We start from the raw sequence: 12,211 nt of genomic DNA on the forward strand, positions 1-12,211 counted from the left end.
TTAACGAACAGTCTCTTAGTATAGGATCAGGTTAGGAGGATAGTATAGGTTAGGAGGAGGACAAGTTCAGGTACTCTTAGTCCTTGTACACACGATCGGCGATTCCGTTGGAATGTGTCCGATCGGAGCGTTTTGTCGGATATTCCGACTGTGTGTGGTCTGCATCGGACTGTTTCCGTCTGAATATCCGTCGGACCAACTTTTCCAACTTGCCGGAAATATTTTCCGACAAAATGCTCCGATCGGACATACTCCGATCATGTGCAGCCTACTCCGATGGTCAAGGTGCCACCCATGCACACAATCAAATTCCGACATTGAAGCGCTTGCTCAGGTAAAACTACTGCTCGTAATCGATATAGCACATTCGTCACGCTGCAATGTTAAAAATTCTTTCATGAAGCGCATTCTCTTGTTCTTTACAATGCTGCAAGAAGGAACTTCTTTAGATGCTCATAGTCACACACACTTCTCCTGAACGTATTTCCTGACTCTTTTTTACTAATTTCGGCAATACAATTTTTGATTTTGTCACATCTACACAATTTTATATTTTGTTTATTCTTTTTTGGCTGCATTTTTTTTTTCATAAACATCTCCTTTTTTGGCAGTTTGCTCATCTTTCCATTTTTTGGGGTGTGTTTTGTGTGTAAACTCACCACAACAACATTATTATATTTTTTAGATTTTCTTTTGGTACCCCTTGTTATTCATTTCACTTTGTATTTTTGAAATGTATCTGCCTGCTCACAAATAAACTGGCCTTTTGGAAGGAAAACACATACGCAAGTATTTCTTCAAACAAAAAAAAACCTTTATTTAAGTCTCAATAAAATAAAAAGAGGAAGGCAGCGCTGGAGAAACTTGTTACTTTGGTGCAGCCTTTGGCCCCCAGGGCAGACATGAACAAATTAGAATAAGAAAAATTGGTGGCCTGAGGAGTACATATCTCAGGGAGAGAAGTCTGGTCCAGAAGTCCTAGAGATCAGGAAAATCAGATGCCATCTATGTCCCCAGGATGTGGTTCTTCAAGAGGCTGCATCTTCTGGCTGACCAGATTGAACCCAGGCCATCACTCTCTCGTCTTCCTTAGGCACTTCCCGCCAGGCATCCTTTGAGGCTGTGGCTGGGCTCCTGTAGTTGTGGCAGGAGGAGGAGAAGGAGGCCGTTGGTCGACCTCCTGGCTGCCACTTGCCACAGCCTCCCCCCGACTGTGGTCTTCCTGTGTATGAAAATGGGACATAGTTTTAGTTTTTTGCTCATCAATCACACCATTTTTAGCTCAGGACTTTTGCAAATTGAATGTTACCAAATAGAACAGACTATCATTCTGAGCCCAGCATTTTTCATTCGTCCCAATCGAATGCATCCGAATGTCCGAAAGATGCAAAATTCAGCCGAATTTCGATTAGTTACGAAACGAATTGCACAAGTCTATTGAACAGGACCGACTATGATGGGAAGTATGGACCTTACCCAAACCCAAATATCAGAAAGGCCAAGATCATGACTAAAGTTGTGAAGAGTCTTCATAAGAATTTTGGGGTACGCCGATCCAAGGATCAACTGAGAAAACGCTGGTCAGACCTAAAACTGAGGGAGCACGATCAGTACAGAAGGATCAAGCGTGTTTTTTAAAAAAGTAAGTAGTTGTCGCGTGTTCATATGATTATTCTTGCTTGCATACTGCTCTATGTGCTTTGATTTCATGTTGTGCATTTTAAAATGGCCACTTTCAAGTTCATGGTTTCATTCGTTCGCAAGAAACATCGTTCTGCAGGTAAGTATTCCAGCTTAAAAAAGTGTTCACAATAATGTTCTCACCGTTGAACTCGGCCAAAAAACACAATTGTACAGCACTTCCAAGCAATGTTTCATATTCCTAATTCTGCCCTCTGTGTGCTAATTATTCTTTTTTTACATTCTCATAGGGGAGAGAAGACTCGGCAAGTATGAGGACACCAGGGACCACACCCCTCCCAAAGAAGGCGAAATTCCAAAACCAGAAGCAAAGGAGCAGGAGGAGGAGGAGGAAGGAGAGATCGTTGAAGTTGGACAAATTGTCACCACAACAGGTGAGTGTCGGAGAACACAGCTTCCGGTAAGCTCATCAATGTATATCACAATATTTTTAATACATGGTGTGTTTTTTTGATTTGTTTTATAGGTGATGTGGAAGAAGAATCCCATTTTACCAGTGAAAGTGCCCAGATCCTGATTGGGGAGATAATGGGGTGCAATCGGGATTTGGAAAATATACAGCAAAACATCAATAATGTTAAAAATAAAATGAAGAACATCATTGATGTTTTGGGGAGAGTGTGAAACAGCCCAAACTAGTTAGGGTTTTATTTTTTGTATTTTAAACCGCAACTTTTGTATTTTTAGAAAATCCAAATTTGGAAGATGCACAGAGTGTGTAAACATGCGCTCCCATCATGGGGGATCAATGTACGTGTTTTGTGGAAAGTGGCTGAGATGAAGGGGTTGCAGCCCCAAAACATGTTCATTGATCCCCCATGATGGGAGATAGCACATGTTGACACACTGTGTGCATTTTCCAAATTTGGATTTTCCAGGGGTGACACCCCATGTGATGAAGGCAATATCAGCCCAGTTTGTACATACTCATGTTTGAAATTGTCTTCACTTTTCAAAGTTGAACTTTGTAAGTTCCTGTGTTCTGTATGTTATGCTTTGATACATGCCTGTTTACACAAAAACACAAAGTGTATAAAAAATTACCTTAAAGACTGTTTTTGATACACACAATTTGTTGGTTTGTTGTAAAACCCTTTTCTAAACGCACATGTGAATGTGCTTGGATTAAAAAGTTAAATTATCAACAATGTGTGGCTTCCTTTTTCATTGCGCCAAAGATGTATTTGGAGTAAAATTTTTGTTTGCGGTGAGAATGGGTGTTATTTACTAAAGGTAACTCCACTTTGCACTCCAAGTGCAGTTTCGGGTGTACTTTTGCAGTGCACTTGTAGTGCATAGTGGACGTGCCTTTAGTAAAAAAGACCCACAGTGATGTGTTAATTTGGACAATCATGCCATTTTCCTGCCATGGTGCTGACAATTAACATGATTTTGGTCAGTAATGCACTACATACATTAGTTACCAAAAACAAGGTGTGTGTGTAGCAGACCCACAACATAATAAGCTTATCTGAAGAAGAGACTGTCCCCTCATCTCGCTCTGAACTTGGGTTTGCACTGTTGGGGAAAAAGGCACAACAAGAAAATACATAAATTTACATAGGAGACACCTAAAAGCAAGCCAAGCAGTAAATGAAGGAGTTTCAAAGAAAAATGTATTCTGAAAATGCCGCTCAGACATTGTCTGGCATATCAATGGCCCCCCTACCCACAAAGTAGTCCATGTATTGGGTTCTAACCTCACGGGCGCTTTGGGGGGGCAATCCAGGATGAGCAGGTTCAAGGCCCGTGAGGTTATCATTTTCCAGCAAGTCTGCTTCTTGTTGGACAACTGAGACCGCATAGTTCGCAGAAAGTCTTTTTAGAAAATTGTGCAGAACACAGCAGGCCAGCACTATGTGATTGAGTTTATATTCCGCCATGTGGATTGGCGTTAAAAAAAGGCGGAACCGGCTGGCCAGTATTCCAAAGGTGTTCTCCACCACTCTTCGGGCTCTGGACAGGCGGAAATTAAAAATCCTCTGATCTGGGGTGAGGGTCCTCATCGGGAAAGGCCGCATCAGATGGTTCGCCAGGGCAAACGCCTCATCCGCGACGAAGACGAGCGGGAGTCCTTCCTGATTCTCCTCTGGGGGTGGCAAGCCCAGACTGCCACTCTGGAGACGCCAGTGGAACTCCGTCCGGGAGAACACCCCACGTCCACATTCAAAAACTCATAGGTTGCAGACACCACCGCCAACATCACGATACTATGAAACCCCTTATAATTATAATAGTACGACCCCGAGTTGGGTGGTGGGATGATGCGGATGTGCTTCCCATCAATTGTTCCTCCACAATTGGGAAAGTCCCAACGACTGGCAAAGTGGGAGGCCACAATCTGCCATTCCTGTGGCGTTGAAGGACACTGTGGAGTGAAACAAGACCAAAAATTAATCATTTTAAAAATCAACATTGCAAGCAGATTAGACACAAACATTTTTGGCCAAGATTAGTATAACATTTTGGGAACTGAGTATTTAAAGCCTAAAGTATAAGGTCCCCTTATCAGAGTCATCGCCCCCCCCCCCATCCCCCCCATCTGATGGGCCCTTGCTGAAAAATGAAGGGGGGATGTTTTGGACAGGTAACCCTCTCCACTTGATTGAGAGTTGAATGCCTAAATAATGTGTGATACTTTGGGAAGCCCCTCCTTACTTACACTATTGGCAGCCCACCGGACAGGTAAGAAGTGTCATAATACCAAAAATAAACCAAAATGGAAGCACATTTTGACATTCTGCTATTACATATCAAGATAATAATAGGGTAAAAAATAAAAAATATAGCATTTGAAAGTATTGAGGCAGTCCCTTGCACTACATGCTTTGGTGAATTCATCCATAAATGTGAGCATCAAAAAGGTAGATATAGTGTGTATTGGGTTTGGTAAAGTCAGCAGAGGGTTGCTATCAGCTGAGCTAGCAGTTGGGGGGAGGGGGGTTCCTAATGAGTTTGGCACAACCAAAAAAAAAAAAATGTCACTCTGCATGAATTGAACCACACACATAACATTTGTAGACATTTTAGGGGGTGTTTAGGGGAAAGCAATACTATGGAGCTGACAAAAGACATTGGTAAGTGACTAGACTATAGTTTTATGGGCCAAGAAGAGCATGGTGGGGAAGTTAGTGAGGCAAATATGCATGAGGACAAAGGGGCAGAGTATATGAATAATGCATATTGCAATGATGGTAATTAGGGAATGAGGAAAGAAATGCAAGACATTAGCAATCATGAAATACATAGAATGTGATGTTAAAGGATAAAACTTACCTTCATATAATCCTTCTGCAGGACCTGAATGATGGCAGAACAGGTCTCTGGAATAATGATCCCCAGAGCCTGGGGGGAGATGCCTGTAGAGAACTTGAGGTCCTGAAGGCTTCTCCCTGTCGCCAAGTAGCGCAACGTGGCAATGAGCCTCTGCTCCGGAGTGATGGCTTGCTGCATGCAGGTATCCTGCCTGCTGATATAAGGGGTAATCAAAGCCAGCAGACGGTGAAAAACGGGGTCCGTCATCCGGAGATAATTCCTGAAATCATCAGGATTATTCTCCCGGATCTCATGGAGCAAAGGCATGTGCGAGAACTGGTCACGCTGGCGCAACCAATTCTTGGTCCACAAACGCCTCCCCTCCCTGTTCATGGACTGGGCTTGTGTCAAAGTAAGAACCCCAACACGAAGCCCCTGCACAGCACAAACTCTACAACGAGTACATAGACGAAACATGGTTTGAAAACGGTCGGCTGGTCAGAACGGACAACAGAAAGCACCGATAAACAGCAATGCCTGAAAGAACGAACTGAATAGCAGAAGCAAACAGACAATAAGAAATGCAAATCAAAGTGTACTATACCAAGATATAGTCCACAATGAGAAACAAATACTTACTGACTACACGCACTGATTATCAGATACGGAAAGACAAGCAGAAACTGAAGAGCAGTAGCGATCTGAATAACTAATCTGAAAAGCACGAATCGTCTCTCACCAAACTTCTACTAACACGCAATACACACGAGATCAGCAGAAGGAGCCCAAAGGGTGTCGCAACGTGGTGCTGAACTTCCATTTTCTAGGCCCGCCGTACGCGGCTTACGTCACCGCGTTCTTGGCAACCGAAAATTCCGACAACTTGGTCCGACCATGTGTGTATGCAAAATCACTTCCGGACCTCGCCCGGAATTAATCCGTCGGAATAACTCAGATGAATTTGGTCGTCGGAATCTCCGATCATGTGTACAAGGGCTTAGTGTCAAAGTCAATAATAAAGAACTCTCTTACTTTGACTAAATCCAGAGAATAGCCATTCACAGCTGGTAAATCAGGAACAAGTCTCTGCCACAGACGTTGTTGTAGAACATGTAGACATAAGTCTCTGCCACAGACGTTGTTGTAGAACATGTAGGAAACTAGAACTTGTAGAACGCTCGTGTGATACCTGGATCTTTCAGCCAGTTTAGCCACGAGACTGGATTCCCTTAGGTACTTCAGCCTCACCAGGCTCTTGCTAAGAAGCCAACCCGTACGTGGCCTTCTTCTGAAGAGCCCTCCCCTGGATAGCTACGAAGTCGCTGGGCCTCTTCATGACCGGAGACAGCACCGGACCACCTCAGAATCCTTTCTTTAGTTTCCTTGCCTTGGGCTAGCCAGCCCCGAGACATGAAGTCAGGTGGATCTGCACCCCAGGCCATAGCCTTCCTGGGGGCTGGTCAGGAGGACCAGGACCATTGAGTCAGAACATACTCTTGGACCAGAACCCCTGAACAACGTGAAGTCCACATCTTAAGTACCCTCTCCCAGAAAGCACAGCATGAGTGACACTTCCACTGGACAGGCTCCGAGAGAAAGTAACCTTAAAGCACCCAACCAGACTGTGGTTCCATGCCTGCCAGAAGAGACAGTGCCTCCGGTGGCCAGGCTGAACACCCTATAGTCCAGTCAGACTGATGCTGAGGTCAAAATTTGGAATAATCATACCCAAACCAAACTACAGTTCAGGTGTAACCTTAAATTTCAAAAACATAGCGAGTGCCCTTCAGGAGCTGGTGCTACAATTAATTAAAGAAAGCCTTTGCCGTCTTTTCTTTCCTTTATTCCCCACTACTCTGTTTAGCTCTCCGGAATGAAGAAATGACACAGTGCTTCAAATGTGTGGAGGATCATGTAGCTCAATCCATGTTACAGCACGGTGGTTTGACCCTGCATATGGTGGCGGGAAGAGATCTCAGTTTCAGATCTGAGTTGAGGAGGTTGGGAGGGGGCTGCATTAAAAATTACCTGATGCTGCATGAACAAAGCACAAATTTATTTTAAGGGCAGGATGGTAGTTTTGCCACACTGGGGTCCAAGGTTTGTTTCCCATCAGAGAAACTAGCTGCATAATTTGTAGGTATTTTATGTCTTCCTAATTTCTGTAGCAATTGGTTCTACAAAGAAAGTTTTTTTTTCAATGTATATACGGGTGTTTGTGTGTTTGTGACTTGGGAAGTGCTCCTTTGGGGAGGACTAAATGTGAATATAACGTGCTTTTATACAGATAGAAAATAATCATGAAATGCAATATATTATGTAGTTTTGGCATTCACTAGACACTAGGCATCATACATTCCCTTTTGTTTGTTGGTAATATCATAGATAGAGGCAAAGAGAGCTTTTGGAAAACTGATGATATATAATTTGACAGCCTTTAACTGTGACCTCTTCTTTTTTTTTTTTTTGGTTAGGTAACTTTTCATTTTCGGACCTTGAAATGTGACAGCGATAGAACAGTGATTGATGACAGCAAGAAAGTTGGGGTCCCTATGGAAATAGTTATTGGAAACATGTTTAAGCTGGAGGTCTGGGAAATCCTGCTCGCCTCTATGAGGATTGGTGAAGTGGCTGAATTCTGGTGTGATGTCACAGTGAGTATTCTCCAGACTTTTATTTTTTATTTTTTATTTTTGCTGTGATCTTTATATTCAGTTTCAAATACTGCATATAATGCTATTGATCTTCAGACATTTGTTGATTTTTGAACTATTTGCGCAGTTATTCTTTCAATGCCTTCAAACAGAATTGTTATAAAACTTTAAAAATCCAATGTTCCGAAGTATATTTATTGGTACATGGTGTTAAAGGAAATGACCCTTTAACCTTATTCAACCAGTAAAGCAAATACCTAGCTACCAGCAGGTGCAGGCTCACTTTAGCTAATGCCACCTGGTTAGAACTGTGGCATCAAGTCATGTTGGTGCTGCTACAGGGTTGCGTTCACATAGATCCAACCAGTGGCTGAAAACAGATCTCCATCTTTAAGGAGGCCGTGTATTCTTCTGTCAGGGATATATTCAATTGTTGCATGCAGAAGGGAGCCCAGAGATGCCGGTGAAGAGCATTACGCAAACAAACCTTTGAAAGATAAACTACTTTTTATATTTGCGATGGAAGTGAAGATTATAGACACTTATTTACCCATTCTTCCTATGACCTTTTACAAAAGAAAATGCTAGAGGGTGAAGTTCATGCAAAGCCAACCAGTGGCTGAACACAGATCATGATCTTGGAGAAGGCCATGTGTTCTGCTGCCATGACAATGTTCACGTTCCACCGGCAGAATGTGTGCTTATTTCCAGATATTGGACCCTTGAAACTAAACCTTCTGTTTTTATATTTGGAACAAAAAGGAAGATTATCCTTTAAAGCCATTCTGTTTTACAGGATAATTGCACTTATAGTGCATTTTCTTTAAGTGCCCATTCTTCCTTCAGCCTTATAAAAAAACACTACTTTCTTTCTTGACAAGAACAGTGTATTTAAAACATATTCTTTAGAGTAACTGTTATTCATTGCGAGAGGGACTGCTCAGCCATTCCACTGTGGAGCCCTTTCCCATCTGTCAACAGCAGCAGACTTTTCAGCAGCAAAATAGGTTTAACCGCTTCAATGCTGGACACTTTTACCCCCTTCCTGCCCAGGCCAATTTTCAGTTTCCAGAGCTGTCACACTTTGAATGACAACTGCGCAGTCATTCGACACTGTGCAGATATGATATTTTTATCATTTTTGGCACACAGTGGTGTAGTGGTTAGCACTTTCACCTAGCAGCAATAGGATCGCTGGTTCAAATCCTGACCACGACACCATCTGCCTGGAGTTTGCATGTTCTCCCTGTGCTTGCATGGGTTTCCTCTGGGTATTCTGGTTTCCTCCCACACTCCAAAGACATGCTGGTAGGTTAATTAGACCCTGTCTAAAAAAAAAAATTGGCCTTAATATGTGTATGTGTATGTCAGTGTTGTATGTGTTTGTAAGCATGTCAGGACCTTACGGGGTAAAAGGTGCCACCCAGCAGTGCCCACAGTGCCACCCATCAGTGCCCACAGTGCCACCCATCAGTGCCCACAATCTGCCTCAACAACGGTGCTGCACCCCAGAGCCACATATCCGTGCCCATCAGTGTCATCTACCAGTGCTCATTAGTGCCCATCAGGGCTGCCCATCAGTGCCCAGCAGTGCCACCTATCAGAGCCACCTATCAGTGCCACCTATCTGTGCCCATCAGTCCCATCTATCAGTGGTACCTATCAGTGCCCCTTAGTGCCACCCATCCATGCCACCCATTCGTGCCATCTTATCTGTGCCCATCTTTGCCCATCAGTGCCGCCTTATCTGTGCCCATCAGTACTGCCTTATCTGTGCCTATTAGTGCCAGTCTTAACTATGCCTATCAGTGCCCACCAGTGCAGCCTATCAGTGCCCACCAGTGCAGCCTATCAGTGCCGCCTCATCAGCACACTTCAATGAAGGAGAAAAATGACCTGTTTTGCTAAATTTTATAACAAACTATTAAACATGATTTTTTATTTTTATTTTATTTTGCGTCTTTTTTTGTTTGTTTAGCAAAAAATAAAACTCCCAGCTGTAATTAAATACCACCAAAAGAAAGCTCTATTTGTGGGGAAAAAAAATGATAAAAATGTCATTTGGGTACAGTGCATCAGCGCTGAAAGCTGAAAATTGGTCTGGGCAGGAGGGGGGTTTAAGTGCCCAGTAAGCAAGTGGTTAAAAACATGTTTTTCTTCGTTTCTGTTATAGAATTTTCTTCATAAATTTAGGTCAAAATATATTCTGCTACATTTTTTTGCTGAAAATAACCAAAATCAGTGTAAATTATTTAGTCTGTAGGAAAGTTATAGAGTCCACCAACTATGTTATATATCTGTAAATCAATCCTGATGCACTGCCTCATTTCTTGAGGCCTAAAAATGCAAGGACAGTACAAATATCCCCCAAATTACCCCATTTTGGAAATTATACAGTCTAAGGTATTTAAAAGAGGCATGGTAAATTTTTTGAAGTTGTAATTCTTTTGTCAATTTTCTGGAAAATTAAGAAATTTAAATGTTTTTTTTTTCCATACTGTCACCAGTGCAGTATAGCATTATCACATAACAGGTGTGGTAGTGATCAGGGTCACTGACTGGTGACAGTATGCAAAATATAATAATAATAATAATTTTTTACTGAATGAGACTAATTCATTCAGTGCAGTGGTGGCCATTCACTAGGGGCGCAAGGGCGCCACCCCCCCCCCTTCCATGCATCTGGCTCTCTGATCTACATGCAGGGACGCCAGACACATGGATTCCACACGTGGAAGCCTATTAGAGCCAGAAGCTCTAATAGGCTTCAAAAAAGGGTGGTCTCGGGGCGCAGAGCACTGCGTTTTGAGCCCACCCAATTGTGTTACAATACGAATGAATATTCGTTATTGTAATACTGAATTTCCTCCCAGTTGATCAGGAAGCAGGTCAAGAGACCCGTCACTGATAGGCCGAAAGAAGATCCAATCTGACTGGCCGGCTGGAGGAGGAGGGAGGAGACGCATTGAGGAGAGGAGGGAAAAGACAGAAACCGAGCCAAAAAGCAACCCGTAGCTCGCAGCCCAGAGAGAAGCTGACACCGCCCGCCGCACTGCCCTTGAGATGGGGTAAGTACGAGGCCCGGACTGGAGGAGGGGTTCTGCCCATGACCCAGCCGGCCGACCAGGGGGTTTGCCACCCCCTCCAATAAAAAACACCGGCTGCCACTGATTCAGTGTGTTTTTTGTTCTGATTAGCTGTGATTGGCCACAATTAATCACATGGTGCAGATGTTGAGACTGGCCCTGTCTGTACCATATCATCAATGTCACAGCTAGCCACACAATTTTACACAATGGATGGCACGAAAGGAAGCCATCCATTGTTTACAATCATCATGTGATCTGCTGTGATTGGTCACAGTGATGCCATGGCACTGTCAGCGGGCTGGTACACTGATCAGTCATCAGCTGCATCTGATCGTGCTGCATTGCAACCCTGCGGCCATGCACAAGATGTGATCCGGGAGGACATCATATGACGTCCACCCGGATTGACAAAACTAGTTAGAGACCCTGTCACCAATGGGAAAAATGTTTTTTCTTTATGAAAGTTTTACTTTGCTTGTAATATGTCTTTTCACCTGTTAGGAAATGTGACTAATCTAGGAAGAGTAAATATCCAAGCACGCCTTTCCCTCTCTGCACATTGTAGCTTTGTCTTCTTCTGGGTCTGTCTAAATATTCTCTATGCTGGCCCAGCTCTTTCACCCTCCCTTCTCTAAAAAACTTTTGTTTGTCAGTGGGGGGTGGAATGAAGAGGAATGCTAAAAAGTGTCACTTGAGTGAGAGCTCTGAGTCTGCTGGAGCTGCTAACATCTCATCCAAGATGGTAGCTCTCAGCAAAAGCCTCAAGGCATTTAGATGCCTACACAAAGGATGCATTTACAGGTAAATAACACACATAAAATATATTAACCGCTTGCCGACCGCCGCATGTACATTTATGACGGCAGATGGCACGGCTGGGCAAATGGGCGTACCCGTATATCCCTTTGAAATTCCCGCCATGCTGGCGCGCCCCATTGTGTGCTCCATGATCGTGCCCGCAGGTCCCGCTGACTCGATGTCTGCCAGTCTTACGGTGATCGTGTCACAGAGAGGTAGAACGGGGAGATGTTTTGGAAGCAAAGAATTGCCCATTCTGCCTAGTGACAGGACAGTGATCTACTGCTCTCTGTCATCAGGAGCAGCGATCCCTGTCCTGTGTGTTCAAGCCCAGCCCCCTCACAGTTAGAATCACTCCCTCACTTAACCCCTTCACCGCACCCTAGTGGTTAATCCCTTCACTGCCAGTGTCATTTACACAGTAATCAATGCATTTTTATAGCACTGATCGCTGTATAAATGACTGGTCCCAAAATAGTGTCAAAAATATCCAATGTGTCTGCCATAATGTTGCAGTCACAATAAAAATCGCAGATTGCCACCATTACTAATAAAAAAATAAAAAAAATAATAAAAATGCCATAAAACTATCCCCTATTTCATAGACGGTATAACTTTTGCGCAAACCAATCAATATACGCTTATTGCGTTTTTTTTTTTTTACCACAAATATGTAGAAGAATACATATCGGTCTAACCTGAGGATAAAAATAG

The 12,211-nt window shown here is 43.3% G+C and overlaps 1 protein-coding gene across 7 annotated transcripts in view; it reads left to right on the top strand.

Moving 5' to 3' along the window:
* Positions 1-12,211, top strand: part of AIPL1 (AIP like 1 HSP90 co-chaperone) — a 150,997-nt gene that overhangs the window by 13,614 nt on the left and 125,172 nt on the right. For 6 of the 7 annotated variants that reach the window (XM_077480460.1, XM_077480465.1, XM_077480467.1 and 3 more), the window contains one exon: positions 7,431-7,610. The exons of the other annotated variant lie outside the window; for it this stretch is intronic. In XM_077480460.1, the coding sequence (XP_077336586.1) occupies positions 7,431-7,610 (180 nt within the window). The remainder of the gene's footprint in view (positions 1-7,430; positions 7,611-12,211) is intronic. 7 annotated transcript variants of the gene reach the window in all.

This window comes from Lithobates pipiens, unplaced genomic scaffold, assembly GCF_037356315.1.
Source record: "Lithobates pipiens isolate NorthernLeopardFrog02 unplaced genomic scaffold, aLitPip1_a1.2 Scaffold_16, whole genome shotgun sequence".
Lineage (NCBI taxonomy): Eukaryota > Metazoa > Chordata > Amphibia > Anura > Ranidae > Lithobates > Lithobates pipiens.